At 40.5% G+C, this 23,824-nt stretch overlaps 2 protein-coding genes across 2 annotated transcripts in view; one reads left to right on the top strand and one right to left on the bottom strand.

Moving 5' to 3' along the window:
• The first annotated feature begins 9,385 nt into the window (after positions 1 to 9,385).
• Positions 9,386 to 23,824, top strand: part of PSMB2 (proteasome 20S subunit beta 2) — a 34,960-nt gene continuing 20,521 nt past the window's right edge. Inside the window, exons 1-3 of the mRNA XM_027624162.1 lie at positions 9,386 to 9,622; positions 15,297 to 15,419; positions 19,386 to 19,456. Of these exons, the coding sequence (XP_027479963.1) occupies positions 9,532 to 9,622; positions 15,297 to 15,419; positions 19,386 to 19,456 (285 nt within the window). The 5' untranslated portion in view covers positions 9,386 to 9,531. The remainder of the gene's footprint in view (positions 9,623 to 15,296; positions 15,420 to 19,385; positions 19,457 to 23,824) is intronic.
• On the bottom strand, positions 17,092 to 17,696 carry LOC113938658 (non-specific lipid-transfer protein-like). Its single transcript, XM_035727283.1, has one exon. The coding sequence runs from the start codon at positions 17,652 to 17,654 to the stop codon at positions 17,223 to 17,225; it is 432 nt and encodes a 143-aa protein (XP_035583176.1). The 5' UTR covers positions 17,655 to 17,696; the 3' UTR covers positions 17,092 to 17,222.

Raw genomic sequence — 23,824 nt, 5'->3', positions numbered from 1 at the left:
GACCAACAAGATTTATCTAGCTATTTACCATGATGGTTGATTTTCCTTGAAGATGAAGCTTCATTTGGGAGGGACCAATTTTTTAGTTTAAGTGTTAATCAACATGACTTTATCCTGTTTTGTCTTTGAGTTGTATACTAAATATATTGAATTGGGGCAGTGGCTGTGTAGATGCATTTAAGACCCTAAACAACAGCTATCAAGCAACTGTGAGAAAAATAAGAATAACTGGAAATATAAAAAGAGTCTGGAAGGCACTCTGGAAATGTAACTCAGGATTTCTCAGGCCTGACCAAGAAAATACATTCAGATAACTCTTTGAGTATACTTCAGATCACTAGGTTGTGTATTCTTTTTTTTAAAATTTTTATTGTTATGTTAATCACTATACATTACATCATTAGTTTTTGATGTAGTTTTCCATGATTCGTTGTGCATAACACCCAGTGCTCCATGCAGAACGTGCCCTATTTAATACCCATCACTAGGCTAACCCATTCCCCCACCTCCTTCCCCTCTAGAACCCTCAGTTTGTTTTTCAGAGTCCATCGTCTCTCATGGTTCGTCTCCTCCTCTGATTTACTCCCCTTCATTCTTCCCCTCCTGCTATCTTCTTCTTCTTCTTCTTTTTTTTCTTAACATATATTGCATTCTTTGTTTCAGCGGTACAGATCTGTGATTCAACAGTCTTGCACAATTCACAGCGCTCACCATAGCACATACCCTCCCCAGTGTCTATCACCCAGCCACCCATAGGTTGTGTATTCTTTTAGCTTAGATGTAAATTGGTCCATTTCCCTGTGGTGCTAATTGATATAAAATATGAAGTTGAGGGCCAGATTTTTGTGTACCTTATGATGTAATCTTTGAACCTCTCCATGAATGTGTTTTTTTTTTAAGATTTTATTTATTTATTTATTTGAGAGAGATAGATAGAATGAGATAGAGAGAGCATGAGAGGGGGGAGGGTCAGAGGGAGAAGCAGACTCCCTACTCAGCAGGGAGCCCAATGCGGGACTCAATCCCGGGACTCCAGGATCATGACCTGAGCCGAAGGCAGTCGTTTAACCAACTGAGCCACCCAGGCACCCTCCATGAATGTGTTTTTCTTTTCTACAAGTGGTTATTGCCTTTAGACACAGCAGTTTGTTAGCATGAAGATCTGCTGAAGATTTCCCTTTTGCTTCTGTAATACCTCTTTCACTGTGGCTCTCTCTCTTCTTTCATGACAGAGATTTCTTTGGGTAGCACCAAGGCATTAGTCATATTACCTATCAGTGCATATATTAACTCTTTTATTTTTAGCAGTTTGACAAGCATAGAGATGATCGCATTTTTGTCATTTGAGTTGATTTGGCTTCTAGTCAAGAAATTGGAATCTAAAAGAGACTTGTCTTTTGAGTTGATTTGGCTTCTAGTCAAGAAATTGGAATCTATAAGAGACTTGTCATTTGGGTTGATTTGGCTTCTAGTCAAGAAATTGGAATCTATAAGAGACTTGTCATTTGGGTTGATTTGGCTTCTAGTCAAGAAATTGGAATCTATAAGAGACTTGTCATTTGGGTTGATTTGGCTTCTAGTCAAGAAATTGGAATCTATAAGAATCTAGTCAAGAAATTGGAATCTATAAGAGACTGTAAGCTCAATACTGTAAGAGACTGAGCTAGTGTAGGAGAAGGAATATAACCCAAAGACAATACTATGAATGTTATTTCATGTAAATGCAAATTGCTTTTGAGTCTCCTTCTTGAATGATATGGAAAGAATCCATAGCTGCAAACCATGCACCCAAAGTTGTATTATTCTGCTCTAGTAAAGTTACCAAATCCAACACAGCAGAAGCAATGAAAGCTATTACTTGGTTAAGTATGTAGTGATCCACTCTCATCTGTGGTAGTCCCTCCAGTCTTTGCAAGAGCCAGATTGGCGAATTAAATAGAGTTATGATGAGATGACCACCACAGCATCAGTGAAATATTTGAGGGTCACACCAACTTCTGCCACACATAATAATATTTTAGAATAGCTTTCTCAAGATATAATTACCATATATTAAAACGAACAAACAGGGGCGCCTGGCTGGCTTGGTCGGTGGAGTGTGCGACTCTTGATCTTGGGGTTGTGGGTTCAAGCCCCATATTGGGTATAGAGATTACTTAAAAATATAATCTTTTAAAAAAATAAAATAAAAGGCGCATACTATCTAATGAGTTTTGACATATGTATACACCTGTGAAACTCTAGTTTTACCACATTTTATTGTACTTCGCTTGATGGTGCTTTGCAGATTATTTCATTTTTTTACAAACTGAAGGGTCGTTGGTGGCAACCCTGTGTCAGGCAAGTCTATCGGCGCCATTTTCTTTTCTTTTTTAATATTTTATTTATTTATTTGATAGGGAGAGAGCACAAGTGGGGGGAGGGACAGAGAGAGAGGGAGAAGAAGACCCCCCCCACCCCGCTGAGCTGGGAGCCCTAAGCAGGGCTCCACTCAGGCCTTGATCCCAGCACACCAGGATCATGACCTGAGCTGAAGGCGGACGCTTAACTGACTGAGCCACCCAGGCGCCCCTTTCAGCAGCATTTTCTAACAGCATTTGCTCACTTCGTGTCTCTCTGTCACATTTTGGTAATTCTCCTAATATTTCGAACATCTCATTATTATTGTATTGGTTATGGTGGTCTGTGATCAATGATTACAATTCACTGAAAGCTTAGATGATAGGTTTTTTAGCGGTATTTTTAAAAAAGATTTATTTATTTATGTTAGAGCGAGAGAGAGAGAGAGAGAGACAGAAAGAGTGGGGGGAGAGGCAGGGAGAGAATCTTAAAGTAGACTCCATGCCAAGTGCAGAGCCTGTTGTAGGGCTCAATCTCAGGACCCTGAGATCAGGACCTGAGCTAAAGCCGAGAGTCCATGGCTTAACAGACTGCACCACCCAGGTGCCCCTTAGCAACAAAGTATTTTTTTTAAAGATTTTATTATTTTATTTATTTATTTGAGAGAGAGAGAGGCGGCAGGTGGGAGGAGCAGAGGGAGAAGGACAAGGAGAGTCCATGCTGAGCGCTGAGCCAGACGTGGGGCTCGAGCTCACAGCCCCAGTATCATGACTTGAGCCGAAACCAAGACTTGGATGCTTAACAAATTGAGCCATCCAGGCACTCCAGCAACTAAGTATTTTTAAATTAAAGCATGTACATCGGGATGCCTGGGTGGCTCAGTTAGTTAAGCATCTGATTTCAGCTCAGGTCATGATCCCAGAGTCCTGGAATCGAGCCCCGCATCAAGCTCCTTGCTCAGCAGGGAGCCTGCTTCTCCATCTGCTTGTGCTCTCTCTCTCTCTGACAAATAAGTAAATTCTTTTTAAAAAAGTGTGTACATCAATTTTTAGAGATAATACTATTGCACACTTAATAAACTATAGTATAGTGTAAACATAACTCTTAATGCACTGGGAAACCAAACAATTCATTTGACTTGCTTTATTGTGACTTTCGCTTTACTGCAGTGGTCTAGAACTGAACCCTCAATATCTCTGCTGTATGCTTGCATAACCACAATCAAGATAATTACCATATCCATAACCCTCTAAAATTTTCTCATACCCATTGCACACCTTCATCCCATCCCTCCCTAGCCTCTCCATCTCCAGGCAACCACATATAGCTTTTCTGTCACTATCAGTTAGTTTGTGTTTCTGGAACTTTATATAAATGAAATCATAGTGTGTACTCTTTTTGTCTGTCTTTTTCCCCACTCAGCATAATTCTTTTGAGGTTTTTCTATGTTGTTGTGTGCATCAACAGTTCATTTTTTTTCCTGAGTAGTATTCCACTGTATGGATAGACAACATGTTACTCATTCATCTGTTGATGAGCATGACTCCCTCCAGCTTTTCCAGTTTTGGGCTATTACAAATAAACCTGTTATGAGCATTCATGTACAAGTCTTTGTGTGTCTTTAAATTTAAAGTGGGTGGGGTGCCTGGCTGCCTCAGTTGGTAGAGCATGTGACTCTTAATCTTTGGGTTGTAAGTTTGAGCCCCACACTGGGTGTAGAGATTACTTGAAAATAAAATCTTTAAAAAAATTTAAGTGGGCATTTGTAGACAGCATATAGTTGGGTCTTGCTTTATCTAATCTGACAATTCTGGCTTTCATTTGGAGTTTTTGGATCATTATATTTACATGATAATTTATATCATCAGATTTGAATCTACCATCTTGCTATTTGTTTTCTGTTTATCCCATATGCTTTTTGTTGCTTTTTTATTTTTTTTAAAGATTTATTTATTTATTTATTTATTTATTTATTTGACAGAGAGAGACACAGCGAGAGAAGGAACACAAGCAGGGGGAATGGGAGAAGGAGAAGCAGGCCTCCTGCTGAGCAGGGAGCCCGATACAGGGCTTGATCCCAAGACCAGTGGGATCATGACCTGAGCTGAAGGCAGATGCTTAATGACTGAGCCACCCATATGCCCCGTTTTTGTTCCTTTTTTCTTATTCTATTTTGTCTCCTTTTTTGATTGAGTATTTTATTCCATTTTATGTCTTTTGTTGACTTATTAACTATAACCCTGTCTTATTTTAGTGTTTGTTTGGGGTTTATTGCATACATCTTTTACTTATCATTGTCTAACTTCAAGCAATATACTACCTTGTGTATAATATAAGAACCTTAGGGCAATACATTCCAATTTCCTCTCTCCTGGCTTTTGTGCTTTTTTCTTTTCTTTTTTTTTTTTTGCCCTACATTTTACCTCCAAATATGCCACAAACCCCATAATATATTGTTATATTTTTCCTTTAAATAGTGAATTATTTCTTTATTTTTATTTTATTTTATTTTTTAGAGAGGGAGGAGGGGTAGGGGCAGAGGGAGAGAGAAAATCCCAAGCCGACTCCACGCCCAGCACTGAGACCGATGCGAAGCTCAATCTCACAACCCTGAGATCATGACCTGAGCTGAGATCAAGAGTCAGACGCTTAACTGACTGAGCCACCCAGGCGTCCCAACAGATGATTCTTTTTCTTTCTTTCTTTCTTTTTCTTTCTTCTTTCTTTCTCTTTCTTTCCCTTTCTTTCTTTCTTTCTTTTTCTTTCTTTCTTTCTTTCTTTCTTTCTTTCTTTCTTTCTTTCTTTCTTTCTTTCTTTCTTTCTTTCTTTCTTTCTTTCTTTCTTTCTTCCTTCCTTCCTTCCTTCCTTCCTTCCTTCCTTCCTTCCTTCCTTCCTTCCTTCCTTCCTTCCTTCCTTCCTTCCTTCCTTCTTCCTTCCTTCCTTCCTTCCTTTCTTTCTCTTTCTTTCTTCCTTTCAACTTAATTTATTTGGGATACCTGGGTGGCTAGTTGGTTAAGCAACAGCCTTTGGTTCAGGTCATGATCCCAGGATCCTGGATCGAACCCCGCATCAGGCTCCTTGCTCAGCGGGAAGCCTGCTTCTCCCTCTGCCTGCTACTCCCCCTGCTTGTGCTCTCTCTCTGTCAAATAAATAAATAAAATGTTTGCTGCTTCTGCTGCTTGTGCTCTCTCTTTCTCTCTGTCAAATAAATAAAATCTCTTTAAAAAATATTTTAATTTAGTTTTACTTTTTAAAGATTTATTTATTTGAGAGAGAGAGAGAGAAAGAGAGAGAGCACACACAGCACAGAGGGGCAGAGGGAGAGGGAGAAATAATCTTAGGCAGACTCCGGGCCCAGTGCAGAGCTCGACACAAGGCTCCATTTCACCACCCTGAGATCACCACCTGAGCAGAGATCAAGACTTGGATGCCTAACCAGCTGAGCCCCCCAGGCACCCACCATCAATTATTTCTTAAAGACATTTAAATCATAAGAAACAAAGCCTTTTAATTTGTCCACAGAGTTACCATTTCTAGAGCTCTTCATTCCTTAGTGGAGATCTGGGTTTTTTCCTGGTATAATCTCATTTTCACTTGAAGGACTGCCTTTAATATTTCTTGTAATGCAGGTCTTCTGGTGATGGATTTTTCCAGCTTGTCTATGACTGAAAATATCTTTGACATAGCCCATTCCACTTCAACACAGGTGAAAGTCTTAGGAATTGCAGAGTTACAGGTTTGAGACTGAATATGCCTTCTACCACCACCATTGGTGTCCTCATTGTCATCTACCTGGTGAGTGTTCTTACTCCAGAACCCCTTGGAGACTGCTTTCTAGGATCACTTTTGGCACCAAATATTTTAGTTTGAATTCCTAGACACAGAACCAGAGTGAGGATGTTTATTCAAGTCATTTATTGGGAAACTGCTCTCAGGAGGAAGGAAGTAACAGAGGCAAGACAGGGCTGGGGCAGGGTGGTGGGGAACCTCAGCAAGAATGTGGTCTTGACTGGAGATTAGCTTTAGACTGATCCATGGGGGAACTGTGGGGACAAACTATATCCCACTTTCATTTATTTTTTTAAAAAAGGTTTTATTTATTTGACAGAGAGACACAGCGAGAGAGGGAATACAAGCAGGGGGAGAGGGAGAAGAGGGCTTCCCGCGGAGCAGGGAGCCCGATGTGGGGCTCGATCCCAGGACCCTGGGATCATGACCTGAGCCGAAGGCCGACACTTAATGACTGAGCCACGCAGGCACCCCAAACTATATCCCACTTTTAGTTAAGAGAATTGACTTATTCTCCTTGTGTCCGTCAGTCATTAGCCAGGGGGTGAGTATGGGTGCATAGCCTCCCAGGCAAGGATGCCTCCCATATGGCTGAGGGAAATCTCTGAAGAAAGGGACAGTTGTTGAGTTGTTATGAACATTTATAGCAGCTGAGGAGTAGCAGCTACCACAGGTAGGCAAAAGGGAGATGGGTGGGGCATCAACAGCATTAAATACTTTAACATTCCTGAATATTTAGGGTTAGGCCCCTGATCTCCAGTCTACCATTGTCCCAACTCTATCGTCTAAGCTCACAAGGTCTTTTGAGTGTGGGCTTCCACATCAAACTTGGACTTGGGATTGCTGCAAAACTGGTAGCCTCCCATATTACAGTCATGTTCTCTAGGTACACTGCAGTCATTCCTCTTTAAGGTGCTGCCAGACTCCCCAGGCTTCATGAAGGGACCAGATATAGTTCCTTATACTCATGGAACCAACCAAACCTGCATCTCCTTCTCATCTCAAGAGAAATACAAAGCAAATCTCTCTTCTAATTGTCCCTTTATAAATAGGGAAATTGAGGCTCAATGAATTTTGCAGCAAAGTCTGAAGATGTAGAGCTGGGGCCAAGTCAGGGGTCGATTTATAAGCCACTCACTACATCAGGGGTCTGTAAACTATAGCCCATGGGCCAATCCACTTCTCCCCCTCCCCCTCATCTTTTTCTTTTTTTTTGCTAAATAAAGTTTTATTGGATTATAACCATGTTTGCTCATTTATGTATTGGCTATGGCTGCTTTCTCACTACAATGGCATCATTGAGTAGTTGTGACAGATACAATTTCACCTACAAATTCAAAAATATTTACTGTCTGGCCCTTTATAGAAAGAGTTGGCCACATCATGCTTTTTCTGGAACTTCCACAGACACTTTTGCTAAGACTCAGTTATTCTAAGACTTATTTTTTTTAAGATTCTTATTTATTATTTATTGGAGAGAGTGAGAGAGTACAAGCAGGGGGAGCTGCAGAGGGAGACGGACAAGCAGGCTCCTCGTTGAGCAGGGTTCCCTGCTGAGCAGGGAGCCTGACTTGGGGCTCCATCCCAGGACCCTGGGATCATGACCTGAGCCAAAGGCAGAGGCTTAACTGACTGAGCCATCCAGGCGTTCCTAGTCTAAGACTTTATTTTTTTCTTTTAAGATTTTTATTTATTTATTTGACAGAGAGAGAGACCGCGAGAGAGGGAACACAAGCAGGGGGAGTGTGAGAAGGAGAAGCGGGCTTCCCATTGAGCAGGGAGCCTGATGTGGGGCTTGATCCCCGGACCCCGGGACTATGACCTGAGCTGAAGGCAGACACTTAACGACTGAGCCACCCAGGCGCCCCTATTTTAAGACTTCAAGTAGAGAAAGGATTCTCCCTGATTCTTGGTGAGATAGCACAAGCTAGGTCTTGAAAATCTACATTCTTTTACACTAACAAGAAGTTAGAGAATCTCTAGTATTACTTAACTAGAGGGGATTTCCTGGGAGGAAGAGGGAAGATACAGCTTAAAAGATCCTTGGGTCTTTTTTGGGGGGAGGAGGGGAAGAGGGTCCATTTTTAAAATTGGATTTTCCAATTCAGAATGCTGCAGCTTTTGTGAATTAATGAATATTGGTATGTACAAAGGAAAAAAAAAGTTCTGGAAGGATAGAGATATCTGATGGGTAGTTACTGCTGGTGGGAGGAGGAGAGATATTTAACTCTGTATGATTTGTGTGTATAGTACAACTATGTGCTTTTTGCAATTAAAAAATATACAAACACACACAAAGAGAGAGGGAGGTGGGAAAGAGACTCAAGAGACTTCCTCCACAGTGGCATTTAAGAAAAGAATCTTTCTAGGATGATGGATGTATCTGTGTTCTTAGTGGTATGGTTGACTTAATGACCTCACTTGCCCCTGGCATCCATCCTATGATAGATGGGCTGCCCCTAACTCCTCAGGCTCTATATTCCTTCACAGGCAGAAAGCTGTTAGAAACATTCTGAAGGGAGTGAGGACTACAGATTTCTGCAGAAGCAAATGAATTGCACAGTTGTGTTGGAAATAGAATTGCAACTGTACTGCCATTTCTCAGGAAGCTAGCATGTAAGTAAGGCTGGCATGAAGACCAAATTGTGAATGTCAGAAACTAATCATGTAATATTTTGGATTTTTCGAGAATGGCTGCAAGATATAGAGATGGCCAAGCTTGTTCCTCTTTAAAAGAAATGGGTAATACATGAGCATTGCAAAACATTCAAACAATACAGATGTGTATAAAATAAAAAGTGAGAGTCCTCCCTTCAAGTCGCTCTTACCAGAAGTAACAATTGAATATAATTTAAAATTGGAACACCTATAGAGATCTTTTATAATTAGTCTTCATGCTTAGATCTTTAACTCAACCATATTTTATTTTTGTGAAACATGTAAATAGGGCTCCCGTCAAGTCTATTTTTCTGTAATCTGGCTTTCAAGGGAGTTTCTGGAGATACTTTACCGAGCAAAAGGAAACAGCCATTTAGGAACGTGCACGCCTTTTCGGCACCAGCACGTGCTCGGCACTTTATATGTAGTGTGTCATTTTACCCCCACGCGAGTTTTAAACTCAATTTATAAGTAAAGAAACCGGGCGTTACCTAAGGAATATAGCTTGCAAACCAGACTTGCAGGAGACCCGGGAGGGAAAAAGGCGGGCGTAAGGCTCACGACACCCAAAGCCTCGCCCACTTTCCAACCTCTCGCGACAATTGTGCGTCATCCGAAAGCGCCGGTGGCCCGGACGGTCGCGCGGCCCGTGTCGCGCGAAATCTTCGCTCGGCGGTGCTGTCTCACCGGTGAGGCCGTGAAGCCGGCGAGTCCCACACTCTGTCCTCTCGGCCTCCCGCCACAATGGAATACCTCATCGGCATCCAGGGCCCCGATTATGTCCTTGTCGCCTCCGACCAGGTGGCCGCTAGCAGTATTGTCCAGATGAAGGACGGTGAGAGGAAGCAGGGGAGGCCCGGCCGGGCCTGGGTGTAAGGGCAGTCGGACGGAGTTCGGGATGGGGGCGGGGGGGTGGGTGAGAACCGGGGAGGTCTGAGAGGTGGAATCCCGCGTGTCCTGCTCTGCACTTGCTTATTTTTTGGAACGAGGAGACGGGCAGCCTAGCTTAGGGCCTTGGCATTCGCTCCTCCTAGGGCTCCGAGCTCAGGGCTCTACTCTGGCCTTCGCTAAATGCTTCCTAGGCGCGAGTTGCCTGTGGAAATTCAGTTTTTAAGTGTTTAAGCGCCTGCCGGGCACCAAGCTCCCTAGATCCCCAAATCTTTGATTAAGTTTTCCTGTTGTTGTCGCTACTAATGAGGTAAGTTTGCTGGCGGTGTAGGATGGCATTCTGGGGAGACTGAGACTGTGGGACTAGAAACTTGGCATTTCCCTTCCGCTGCCTGTACTTTCCCCTTTCTCAGCTCTGATCCTCCTTTTCCAGTTTTCCGGGACACTGGTTGCCAAGTGTTCCTTGTATTTAAGTAGTTAGTGGAGTTCTCAAATTGGAGCCTTAGGACTTATTTGCTTTGTGACTTTGTACAAGTTATTTCACAGTGGCCAGATTTGCTCATCTGTTAAGTCAGGTTACTAATACCAACCTCACAAGCTTGTTGGGAGGATGGAGTGAAAAAGTTTGGTGCAAATGCTTAGTGCAGTGACAAATAGGCAGTAGTAATAATACTAAGGACTTATGTAACAGGTGCTGTTTTAAGCGATTTACATTATTTCATTTAACCTTTTAAGATAGGCATTATCATATTGCCATTTTACAGATGTTAGTTCTGGGGCCTAGAGTTAAGAAACTTGCCTAAGACTACAAGAGACAGAACCCAGGTTCAAACCCATGCAGTTTGACTCCGATCTTTTGCCCATAACTGCTATACTATACTGGCTCCCCATAGTCAGTACTTAATAATTTTTTAAAGATTTTGCTTGTTGATCTGTGGAATCTAAGACTGTGTTTTCATGATTGATCATAGACATGCTACTGTTGAAAAAGTATTATGCTTTGGCTCAGATGGCTTCATGTTTATTTGACAAGATAGGTTTTGAGCACCTGTGTTGCCCATTATAGTGCTAGGTTCTGAAGGGATGCAAGAGTAAGATGTGGCCTGCATCTTCCGAGATCAGATGAGATCGGGCGTGCTCAGGGTGGGATGGCCGTAGATTGATGTGGCCTGTATCTTAAAAGAAGTTACAGTTTGATGTAGACTCAGATGTGTGTACAAATAATTATAGTACAAGTTAGAAAATTATGACACATATAAAAAAAACTCAGGTAATGCAGAGGAAGAAGAGATTATTTTTGGGTAATTCAGAGGAAGAAAAGATTCTTTCTGGTTGTAGAGATTAGGGAACGCTTTGAAGGCAGGTTATAGTTCATCTCTGGTTTAAGGAAAGAAAAATTATTGAATCTGGGATTTTCTGAAGTTAAGCGATAGGCATCTGATTGTCAGGCGACATCACTTAGAGAGATGGAAAGAACTCTGAGGGACTTTGCTTGAGTTCTTTCTTTTCTTTCTTTTCTTTCTTTCTTTCTTTCTTTCTTTCTTTCTTTCTTTCTTTCTTTCTTTCTTTCTCTCTTTCTCTCTTTCTCTCTTTCTCTCTTTCTCTCTTTCTTTTTGAAGATTTTATTTATTTATTTGAGATAGAGCGAGCAAGAGAGCAGGAGTGGGGGGGAGCAGAGGGAGAGGGAGAAGCAGGCTTCCCGCTGAGCATGGAGCCCAATGTGGTGCTTAATCCCAGGACCCTGGGATCATGACCTGAGCCGAAGGCAGCCACTTAACTAACTGAGCCACCCAGGTGCCCCTAGAAGTTTTATTTGTAAATCATGCTTTCCAAAGGAGTCAGTTTGTTTTGAGGGTAAATCTGTCCTTTATTTTGAATACTAAGACCTTTGATATACAGGTGATTTTAGCATGAAGTCTGGGTAGAACAAACCAAGTCAATACCTTTACAGGTACTCTGTATAATCCACACAGGGGTGTAAGACATTAAGAAAACAAGGAAATAAGTACTACAAGATGATTTTGTATGACAAAAGAAGTATCACTTGTCAGTATTAGTTTTTATTTTTATTTTTTTTTAAGATTTTATTTATTTATTCATGAGAGACAGAGAGAGGCAGAGGGAGAAGCAGGCTCCCTACTGAGCAGGGAGCCTGATGCGGGACTCGATCCCAGGACCCTGGGATCATGACCTGAGCCGAAGGCAGATGCTTAACCATCTGAGCCACCCAGGCGCCCCAGTATTAGTTTTTAAATTAATGATTTCGGGAGTAAAGCCTAAGGGTATTCAGAGAAAAGAAAGATCACTGTGGTATGGAAAGAAGATGAATTTGAGTTAGTTCTTGAAAAATGGTAGGAAATAATTGCACTCAACTTTAATTTTCCGTATAGTCTTTTCTGGTATAAAATGTTTTATGATAGGAGCTTTGGAATTCTATGAGGACTTTTTCCTACCTTTCATTTCATGAAGGAACTTAGTAGGGTAAGCAGGAATGTTGAAAATGAGTAACCTTTTGGGATTTATTTCTCCAAGTATAAAGTAAGAATGATAATTCCAATCAGTTTTTTTCATTTGTCACTTTGTAAGATATTTTGATATAGAGAAGTTTGCTTATGATATTGCCCCAAGTCTTTGGTTTGATTGTATGCAACATTTCATGTCTCTTGTCTCCTGGTCTGTATAGAATTGCTTTTAAATTACTCAGAGCAGGGCGCCTGGGTGGCTCAGCCAGTTAAGCGTCTGCCTTCAGCTCAGGTCATGATCCTAGGGTCCTGGGATGGAGTTCCATGTCAGGCTCCTTGCTCAGCAGGGAGTCTGCTTCTTCCTCCCTCTGCCCCTCCCCCAGTTTGTGCTCTTTCTCTCTTGCTCTCTCTCAACTGAATAAAAAGTCTTTTTTTTTTTAAAGATTTTATTTATTTCAGAGAGAGAGAGAATGAGAGACAGAAAGCACGAGAGGGAAGAGGGTCAGAGGGAGAAGCAGACTCCCCACTGAGCAGGAAGCCCGATGTGGGACTCGATCCCGGGACTCTAGGATCATGACCTGAGCTGAAGGCAGTCGCTTAACCAACTGAGCCACCCAGGCACCCTAAAAATAGTCTTTAAAAAAAAATTACTGGGAGCACTTAAACCCACACAGAATGCTTTTTTTCCTGAATTCATATAGCATGTGTAATCTGAACTACATTGACTAATACTGAGTATAATGATATTGTTCATATATAGTTTTCCCTATGTATGAGTTCGATAGGGGTAAGTGATAGTATAACCATTTTATACACTTGAAAATTAGGGCCCAAGTTCAGAGTGCTGAGCCCAGATTATAACAAATTGGGGCACCTGGCTGGCTCAGTCAGTGGAGCATGCAACTTTTGATCTCGGGGTTGTGAGTTCAAGCCTCACCTTGGTTGCAGAGCCTACTTTAAAAAAATAAAAATAACCAAGGTCTGTTGGGTTCTAGTACAGTTGGCCTTTCACAGTATTGTATACTGATGTTCATTTTGTTTTCTGTTTTGCTTCATCTATGTGGATCTTGTAAGTTCTTTGTCAAGGATAAGAAATTCCCTAGTGCTATGCAGGCTGTTCCCTCAGAGAGCCGTTAGCATCTATAACATCTCCCTTTACTACTCATTGGACACACAATAAATGTTTAAAAAACACTTTTGGTCTTGTATAAAGTTCTTTTCAAATTTGAACAGTTTACTGCCTAGAATTTTAGCATTTCTTCTAAATGTGACATTAATTCTTTGTAAACAAGCTTTTTTCTTTCCAAAATAAAAACAGCTTTTTTGGAGGGCACCCGGGTGGCTCAGTCAGTTAAGCGTCTGCCTTCAGCTCAGGTTGTGATCTCAGGGTCCTGGGATCGAGCCCCGAGTTGGGCCCTCCGCTCAGCAGGGAGTCTGCTTCTCCCTCTCACTCTCCCTCTGTGCTTCCCCCCCAATAAATAAATAAATAAAATATTTTAAAAACCAAAAATCCCAGCTTTTTTTTCTCATTATGGAAATAATGCAAACTTATTAAGTAAGGTGTTCTTATAAAAATGATACAAGTTTAGTATAGGCATTTTAGGAAATGCTAATAAGCAAAAAGAAATAAAAATTGCCCAGTGGCATCTAATACTCTTCTGGTCTTTTTTTCTTTGCATAGATAACATATGCATAAGTGAATTTTTTCCTTTTTTTTTTTAAGATTTTATTTATTTTGGGGGCACCTGGGTTACTCAGTCGGTTAAGCATCTGTCTGCAGCTCAGGTCATGATCCCAGGGTGCTGGGATCAAGCCCTGTGTTAGGTTCCCTGCTCCGCGGGGGTGAGGGGGATCTGATTCTCCCTCTCCCTCTGCCCTCCCCCCCGACTCGTGCTCTCTCTCTGTCAAATAAATAAAATCTTTAAAAAAAAAAAAAGATTTTCTGACAGAGCAAACAGCGGCGGGGCAGGGGGCAGAGGGAGAAGCAGACTCTCTGCTCAGCAGGGAGCCTGATGCAGGACTCAGTCCCAGGACCCTGGGATCATGACCTGAGCCAAAGGCAGACGCTTAACCCACTGAGCCACGTAGACGCCCTGAATTTTTTTCTTTTATGACCAAGTTTGCAAACTAACAGTCTTTAAATCTGTAGCCTATAACAAATAAAAGTGTGTTTGTTCAGGAGTTTCAAGGCAGTTTGATAATATCTGCAGGTACAATTTGTGTGGTTTTTTTCCAAGTCTAAGAAGCTGTATTGTGGTTCTACAACTCTCGAACATTTGTAGAATATTTGACTGTAGCATTTTGTTCTTTAAATCCTATTAAGGGATTTTGACATTTCAGAATCTTTCAGACAGGAAACATGTCTCCCAGGGAAGATTATTCAGCAGTATTTGAGAAATGAAAAGTGAAAGTGAGAGTGAGATAGGGAGATTTAGGCTTTTTCTGAAGCTACAGACTGAATATGGAGTTTTCTTCCTTAGGCACTAATTGCTATCTGAATATTTATTTATCTGTGTAATCTGAATGAGTGAGTCTGGTTCAACTAGATAAGATTAGACTATTGGGATTTTTGAGGTATTTTTAAATAGTGTTAAAATATTCGTTAGAATTTTTGCTCTGGCAATCATTTTAATTTTCTCTTTGCTTTGGAAATGGTGTTGATTTACTTTTTGAGGTGATTTATAGTCTCAATTATTTTTTTTTTGTTCTTTCTCGAGATGACTCCTTAATTTTCATTGTAGCATTGGTCCTTCATATATGCTTTTGTGTATGTATAAATAAAATAACTAACATTTGTATTTATAGAGACATTTCAAGGCTTTGAAAATCATGAACCTAAAGATAGTGGCCATTGGCTTGATTCCTTCAGTTTCTTTGAAGGTTCAGTTTTTGCATTTCTGGTGCTTTCAAATGTATTTAACTGTGTTTTCAATTGTCAGCACTCAAATATATTCTCCAACTGAGATTGACCTTAATAAAATACACCAATGGGTTTAACACGGAGAGTGAAAGAGAATAATTAATATAGTTGCCCATTAAAGTCTTCTAAAAACAGTAATTGGTAAAAGTATTCAATATAGTGATTGTTAAACCTGTTTATGACTATATAAGAGCAGTAAATTTCTGATGTAATTTTTAACACTTTTTTTCTTTGAGCAGATCATGACAAGATGTTTAAGATGAGTGAAAAAATCTTACTCCTATGTGTTGGAGAGGCTGGAGACACTGTACAGTTTGCAGAATATATTCAGAAAAATGTGCAACTTTATAAGATGAGAAATGGTGGGTAATACTTGGAATGTAACTGTGGTTGATTTGTCTTTAAATTTGAACTAAAAAAGAACCTACTGGCAATTCTACACATGAGCAGACCAGTGTGGTCATATTTTTATTTGAATCTTCCTACTTTTAAAACTTTATCTAGACCCTCCTGATCCTAAAGATCTTCTGCAAAAATCCCAGAGCCGAAAAGAGAACCGTTGTAACACTGATACTTGAGGGCCACCTTGGAGATGAACATGGTAGTATCAGACTTTTTTTTAAGTGTTAGGTATTTCAGAGGATGTTATTTGAGCTAAAGTATATCTGAACCTCAGAGCTAAAAGACCTCAGTTAAACTTGGTTTTACTATTTTTTTAATGTGACAAGTCACTTAGCCTCTTTGGTCTTTATTTTCCTCACTTCTAAAATGAGATAATAATATTAATGAATAATATGTAAAATGTTTATAAGCTTAATGCTCTTTGTCACTGTGGGAGATTTACTGTCATAGAAGAGTTCTGCCTTGCCTTACTGGTAGATTCTTGTCTAGGAAGATAATTAGGATTTTTGTGAGTTCCCTCTGGGGCTAATGCGCTCTAATCCTCATTAGAGGATTCCTCACTAGGATTTCCTCATTAGAGGAAGCCTCACTATCAGATAATACTAGCCACTAGCTTTATGACCCAGGAAAGTTTATAGTGACACCCTAGCAGAAAGGACCTTACTTCAGTTATTTACTTCACAGTTTAATACACTTATACACAGCACTGATATAATGTGGAACTGTGAAAGAACTTAAATTGAATGTAATTGTATAAAATGGCTAGATATGGCCCATTTATATAGATTTTTTTTTTTTTTACTTTGAAAACTGCATCTCAAAGCAACCTTTATTTGTTCAATTATTTTTAACAACAGCGTTTTACGACCAATACACTGATTTTTTCAAGAAGGAAAGTCATTTTAAAAACATTTTTATTTTAAGAATAGGCCTGCGTTCAGCTGTAGATTCCCCCCCCCCCAAGCTCTGATCAGGTTTATTTTGATTTGGGGAAAAAAATACCATTTTGATGGCATGAAAAGCAAAATTTAAGTCTTTTTTTTAAACATCTCAGTACAGAATTTTAAAAACTATTAATGGAAAGTAGATTAAGGACATTAATTCACAACAGTAATTACCATTGGCCAGTTCCTGGTATTCGGCTTCACCCCTAGTTCTCCAGAGGAAAACTTAAGTTGAATCTTCAGCAGAATGATCTTTAAATATACTTTATAAGCAAAATGAGAGCTTTTGTTTAGATAGTTTTTATTTTTTTATTTTTTTATTTTTTTTTTAAAGATTTTATTTATTTGCGAGAGAGAGAATGAGAGATAGAGAGCACAAGAGGGAAGAGGGTCAGAGGGAGAAGCCGACTCCCTGCTGAGCAGGGAGCCCGATGTGGGACTCGATCCGGGGACTCCAGGATCATGACCTGAGCCGAAGGCAGTCGCTTAACCAACTGAGCCACCCAGGCGCCCCGAGTTTACATAGTTTTTAGATTTTGCTGTTCCTAATTTTATTCTGAAACTCAGGTTTTACCCCAAACCATAATTACCGCATGAACTTTGTAATGCACAGTTTTGTATGCAATTCAGCAAGCAGTAGTACACCATCGGGCCTGTCTACCCAGAGCTTAGGAGAAACAGGGCCGGTCACACCCATTTAAAAACAAATCTCACACTATTTGTCAATGTGTAGTTTCCGTATAAGTTCGGACAATGAAATATATGGATATATATCTATATATCTCATCTTAATTTTCAAAGGTAGGCAAAGGGAGTTCTTCACAGCTTAGCTTTGCCTGGCTGAAGCTGAAGATTTTGTAACTTCATAGCCAGACCCATGTTGCCAGTAATTTTCAATTTGCCTTGAAAGAAGGCCGACTGAGGATTCATTTTACCAGTCATTAACGCCAGTAAGTCCGAGTCAGCCATTGTGATTGTGCAGTCAGCCTTCTTATCTGAGTTAGGAAGCACTGATCCTTTGCCATTCTTCACATCCACCACCCAGGTGGCTTCTTTACCCTCAGGGCCGTCCTTCACCTTGAAGGCAAAAATACCACCAATTTTCTTCACAAATTGTTCCCCTTCCTCTTCAAGCTTCTTCTCAATCTCCTTAAAGACAACATTTGCCTTAAATCCATCAACTGCAGAGCTGGTTGGAACAGCCTCAATGTGATGAGTTCTAAAAGAACTGGCAGCTTCAGGAAAACCCATCTTGTAGATCGTCACAACCACAGCTCCTCCAATGCCTAAATTATGCTCCCCATTTATATAGATTTTAGGCAGCAAATTTAGCATCATGCATTCAGTTCCACGAATACTTTTTTTTTTAAGATTTTATTTATTTGACAGAGAGATACAGTGAGGGAGGGAACACAAGCAGGGGGAGTGGGAGAGGGAGAAGCAGGCTCCCCGCTGAGCAAGGAGCCCAACTCCGGGCTCCCTGGGATCATGACCTGAGCTGAAGGCAGACACTTAACGACTGAGCCACCCAGGTGCCCCAGTTCCATGAATACTTTTGAGGGCCTCCTCTATCTTAAGCACTCTGGCTAGTACCACAGAGAATTCAAAGATGAAAAAAGAACGTAAAGCACGTGGCACTCAGGTTTAAGCAAGTTGAGAATATTTCAAGAATTATTTTTTAGTGGTTCTCTATTTTGTGCCTACATGGCAGGTGAGGGATGCTAATAATGTTTCTCAAGTACAGTAACTACAGCAATATTTCACTGTCCTGTCCTGGGAGAGGGAGGGAGAGTAAACGAGTTGAGAGGGTTGCTTGTTGTGTGGGTATTAGGGTTTAAAGTCAGTGCACAAAACAAAAATCATGTATGATTAAAATGGCCTTTAAAATCTTTTAAATTACCTGTCAAGTGTAGTTTTGTGTATGTAACTCTACACAGTAATTCTTATGCATATTAAAGGTCAAGAACTGAGCTAAAATAAGGGAAAGGAGAAAAATCTAAATGTAAATAGGCATTAGACCTTTCTGCCTTTAAGATAACTGTCAAATCCTTAGTGGTGTTTAGGGGATTAGGTGAAGAATTGAAAAGTATTCCTGCTTGTTTACAGTTGCTTGCATTATAATTTAATATGCACTAATAGATTGGTTGTGAGGATGAAGTTCAATAAACTGTGAAAGCACCTGGCACAGACTCTGAAACATAGCTGCTGTTCAATAAATATTTGTTAGAATTTTAATCTAAATCTTACCTGCTGTAATACTGGTTTTTGATAATAACTTAACCACCTGCTGTCTCTCTTTCCAAAGTTACATTTTCTGCATGGGTCTGCTCAGTTGCAGGTCATTCGTGGCTTTTGGGGATGGGGGAGGGGGTTTCCAGAGTGAGTGCATTATTAAACACACACCTGATGACATTCCTCTGGGCTGTAGTTTTGTTGACATTACAACCTTTCTTGAGATACTGTATTTTTAAAATGTTGTAGATAGTGATGGAAACATTTTTTTTCTGTTGCTTGTACTTTTGAAAATCATATTTAATAAAGTTATTTATTTTTTAAAAGAAAACCTTGTAAAGTGTGACCCTGAGGCCATCCTAACTTCTAGCCTCTCTTTTCCCAATATTCTTTTTAAATAAGCTTTAAAAATCAGTATCTCGAGACCTCTTTCTTTTTTCCCCAATACCTATGTATTTGTACCCCCTTCTTTCTATAGAGGAAACCACAGTTTGCTGATGAATGAACAGCTTAAGCAAGGCTTGGTTCTGTGTTGTGGCCAGGAATTACTGTCGGTGCTGACCAGCTATTTCACAACTGTTGAATGGGGAAAGGGACAAGGAATACAACTGTACTCCTCATTCTGTGTACTTTATGTACTCTGGGCGTACAGAGAGTGGAAGGATGTAAAAACAGGGGTAGTGGAATGATTTGGGGTGCTGTTATTCCTTTTGCTTCACTTTAAGTATGACTGTTTATCTCTTGTTCCAGGTTATGAATTGTCTCCCACAGCAGCAGCTAATTTCACACGCCGAAACCTGGCTGATTGTCTTCGGAGTCGGGTAAGCAATATAGCAAGCAGCCTTACATGAGAGTAGAAATATCTTCTGTGCTGCTTCTATATTATTATACATGGGTAGCATTTTTGCCCTTTTTTGGACTTCCTAAGCCCTTCTCCTTGGTACTTATTCATTCTTCAGTCTCTTTGGACTTGTTTTCTTTTTCTGCAGAGTTGCTATTTAAAGCCTGAAGGGCAGCTATACACTCCCAGAGAATTTGGATGGGGCACACCAATAGGAAGGCCTATGAAGGCCTTTTAAAAATTTTTCAAAGTGTTTTCATAGCAAACCATGTTCCTTAATTCCTATGGCTGAAGGTTCTTACGTGGTAGTGGAGGCGAAACTTTGAAAATTTCATCTTTTTTTTTTTCTTTAAGATTTTATTTATTTATTTGAGAGAGAGAGTGTGAGAGAGAGATCACACGCAGGTGAGTAGAGGGAGAACCAGACTCCCCGCTGATCAGGGAGCTCAATGCAGGACTTGATCCCACGACCCCTGGATCATGACCTGAGCCATAGGCAGACGCCTAACCAACTGAGCCACCCAGGCGCTGCAGATTTCATCTTAAGATTATGTGTCTTTCTATGATTATTCTTGCTAAAGCACAGAGATTTATTCATCTTCGCTTACTTAGGCCTTGTTCTATCTTAGAGCTGTTTTTGTTCCATTGACAGCATGTTGAAAGATGGCAACATTAAGTTAAGGATTGAATGTATTAAAGATTGTGTAGGATGTGCCAAGAAAGTTTGTATGATTGCTAAAGGTGTGTATTATTCCCTTCCCACAGGGACTAAGTAAATGGAGACTTATCGTGTGACCTTACCCCCTGTGCCTGTTTACTCATCTATGAAATCGAGATAACTTCCTAACCCCACAGGAGTGCTAGGAAAATGAATGCTTGTAAATCCTAATATTTAACATTCATACGACTTTTGCCCAAAGCATTTTGCTTAATAATTTAATCTACTCACTGTTCCACTGAGATATATAGTAGTTAATTCTCTCTCACTGATACAGAATGAATGGCATAAAGTGGCAAAGGGACTAGCTCCAGGTCACACAGCAAGTCAGACAAAGCTACACTGATGGTGCCGTAATTACTTGACTGTTGAACCTCCCATCAGCTCCTTGGTTTTTCAGTAGTGTTTCTAGAACATCGGTGCTATTCATATTTTTATTATGGTTTTAGTTTCATCTGCAGTTGCTTAAGCTGAATTATGACAGAAATCTGAACAAGTACAGGTGTTGTGTTTTTTTTTAACGCTACCTCAGAATGTCTCAATAAATAGAACCTCTTTTTTTCAGTGCTACCTTTAGCCCAGGGCCTTATGCGATGTAAGGATCATGAGGTTTGAAGAGAAGCTAGAGATACTTTGGTAGGAAGGAGGAGAAAGATTTACGTACCTTGTTTTGATCTGGGTAAAGGGTCAGTGGCCTTTTCTTGTTCACTGCTCTGTGAGAGAGGAAAATGGGTCAGATATGACCCTTCCTGCCACTCAGAAATTCCTGTGGTATTTGGTAAAGAGTATGCTGTGGCTTGCTGTGTAAAATATTCCTTTGACTTGTCAGGCAGAACTGGAATAAGAATTCCAGCTTTGGGGGGCGCCTGGGTGGCTCAGTCGTTGAGCGTCTGCCTTCGGCTCAGGTCATGATCCCAGGGTCCTGGGATCGAGCCCCGCATCGGGCTCTCCCTGCTAAGCAGGAAGCCTGCTTCTCCCTCTCCCACTCCCCCTGCTTGTGTTCCCTCTCTCGCTGTATCTCTCTCTGTCAAATAAATAAATAAAATCTTGAAAAAAAAAGTTCTAGCTTTGGGCACAATAAAGACTTCGTCATAAATACAGCGGACATTAAATGAATTAAGCTGCTTTTAGAATTGAGATAAGAGTGGCAGTGTGCTTCATGTAAATGCAGTGGATCTGGTTAATCTCCTAGCAGAAATGTTTGATGTCTTAAATAAATATCCCTTGTAGACAGTGACATAGGGGCTTTAGTAAATATTGACTACGTCTGCCTATGGTTCTGAGCCCAACCTCTGCTCCCCCAGCCTTCTATCAACTTAGATTGTTAGCTCTAAAATATGAGTTTATATTTTAGTCATTTTATTCTGGGGAGAAAGGTGTTGGTATTTTTTCAGTCTTTCTAATAAATGTGAAGTCACTAGATTTGGTACATTTATACAGTCACACCAGTTGGCACATGAGACTTATTTCAGGTCAGCCAGTTACCATGTATAACTTTGTGTCTGTAGCTCAAATTGTCTGATTTCTAATTTGGTGTGTGTTTGTGTGTGTGTGTGTGTGTGTGTGTGTGTGTGTGTGTGTGTGTGTGTTTGGGGGTGGTATTTGGTTGGGAGGACATTTATTTATTGCAGAGTATATAATGAATTTTTTGTAAACTGGTTCTTTTAAGATGCAAGCATGTTTAGCATTGTGGTTAAGCACTGTCTCTGGAATTAGACTGCCTGAGGTTTTGTTTTGTTTTGTTTTTTAAAGAATTTTATTTATTTATTTGAGAAAGAGAGAAAGAGCAGGGGGATGGCCAGTGGGGAGAGGGAGAGGGACAAGCACATTCCGGGTGAGCATGGAGTGGATGCGGGGCTCAATCTCATGACCCCCCCACCCCGAGATCATGACTTGAGCCGAAGTCAGGAGTCAGAGTCAGAGTTGGATGCTTAACCAAGAGTAGGATGCTTAACCAACTGAGCCACTCAGGCACCCCCTAGACTGCTTGAGTTTAAATCTTTGCTCACTGACTTACTGGCTCTTTGTCTTTGGACAGATTCTAAGCTTAATTTCTCTACTTAGAAGATAATAGCACTTACTTTACAAAGTTATTATAAATTAAATGAAGCAGTCATGCAAAGCTGTTAGTACAGTGTGTGGCACATACGACTAATAAATCACTTGTTTCTGTGCTGCCATTGCTGCTTGATTGAAGAAGCAACTTAATAGCTATAAGTTAGTTTGTTTTTGTTTTTTTAAAGATTTTATTTATTTATTTGAGAGAGAGAGAGCACAAGTGGGGTAGAGATAGAAGCAGGCTCCCCGCCGAGCAAGGAGCCTGATGTGGGGCTCGATCCCAGGACCCCGGGATCATGACCTGAGCTGGAGGCAGCCACTCAACCGACTGAGCCACCCAGATGCCCCTATAAGTTAGTTTTTTTATGGGAGATTCTTTATTGTGCTTTTTTAGTTGAACTTACTTGCTGGTTTAGAGGATATAAGAAAGTATTGCTGTGGATAAGGAAGATGGGAGTAAAGCTACATTGATCATTTGTTATGTACAAGGCTTTGTTCTAGATCACCAGAGTCTAGTGTGGTAGCCACTAGTCATAAATGGCAATTAAAATTTTAAATAATAAAAGTTAAATAAAATTTAAAGTTTGGTTCCTAGGTGAGAGTCTCTTGGAGTTTGAATGAAAAATAAACTTTTATTTCTATAAAAAATTTGGTTCCTCAGTCACATTAGCCACTTTTCAGTGCTCAGTAGCCACTTTTCAGTGCTCAGTAGCCACATGTGGCGAATGGCTACCATATTGGACATTGCAGATATAGAACATTTTCATCATCGTAGGAGGTTCTCTTGAACGGTGCTATTCTAGATAGTTACATGACACCGTAAGATGAATGTTATCCCCGTTTTACTTACAAGCCTACTTAGACTGGTTAATAATAAAGAGTATTTCTGTTATGTGTCCAAGTATACCAAAGACACAGGAATAGCCTGTAAAAGTCTGAGGTAAGATTCTAAATTCAAATACTGTACTCTTTCATACTGTCTCCTTAGTTAGTTACCCGACTAATGTACAAGTATGTTTGTGCATTTGGGGAAGTATAAAATTTCTAGTTCTATTAAAGTGTCAAGATCTCCGTATCAGGGGGCACCTGGGTGGCTCAGTGGTTGAGTGTCTGACTATTGATTTTGGCTCAGGTTGTGATGTTGGGGTCATGAGGTCCAGCCCCACTTCCAGCTCCATGCTCGGCATGGAGTCTACTTGGGCTTCTCTCTCTCCTCTCCCTTTGCCCCTCCCTCAGCTCCAGTGCACACATGCACATGCGTTCTCTCTCTCAAGTCATAAAATCTTAAAGAAAAAAAAGATCTCTAGGTAGGATTATATAGATAAGGTATAAATATGTGCCCATTGTAGGCGTTGAGTAAATATTTGCTGAATAGGGGTGCCTGGGTGGCTGATTAGGTTAAGCATCTGCCTTTGTCTCAGGTCCTGATCCAAGGGTCCTGGGATTGAGCCCCGCATTTCCCTCTCTCTCTGCAACTCCCACTGCTTTTGCTCTCTCTTGCTCTCTCTCTCAAATATATAAATAAAATCTTAAAAAATATATATATATTTGCTGAATAAATATCATCCAGTT

The sequence above is a fragment of the Zalophus californianus genome, chromosome 4 (assembly GCF_009762305.2).
Source record: "Zalophus californianus isolate mZalCal1 chromosome 4, mZalCal1.pri.v2, whole genome shotgun sequence".
NCBI classification, from domain to species: domain Eukaryota; kingdom Metazoa; phylum Chordata; class Mammalia; order Carnivora; family Otariidae; genus Zalophus; species Zalophus californianus.
This window is presented reverse-complemented; position numbering and strand designations above follow the sequence as displayed.

What these genes read in the sequence shown, in the direction of transcription:
- LOC113938658 (XM_035727283.1), bottom strand. Translation starts at nt 17,654, where the DNA reads ATGGGTTTTCCTGAAGCTGCCAGTTCTTTTAGAACTCATCACATTGAG.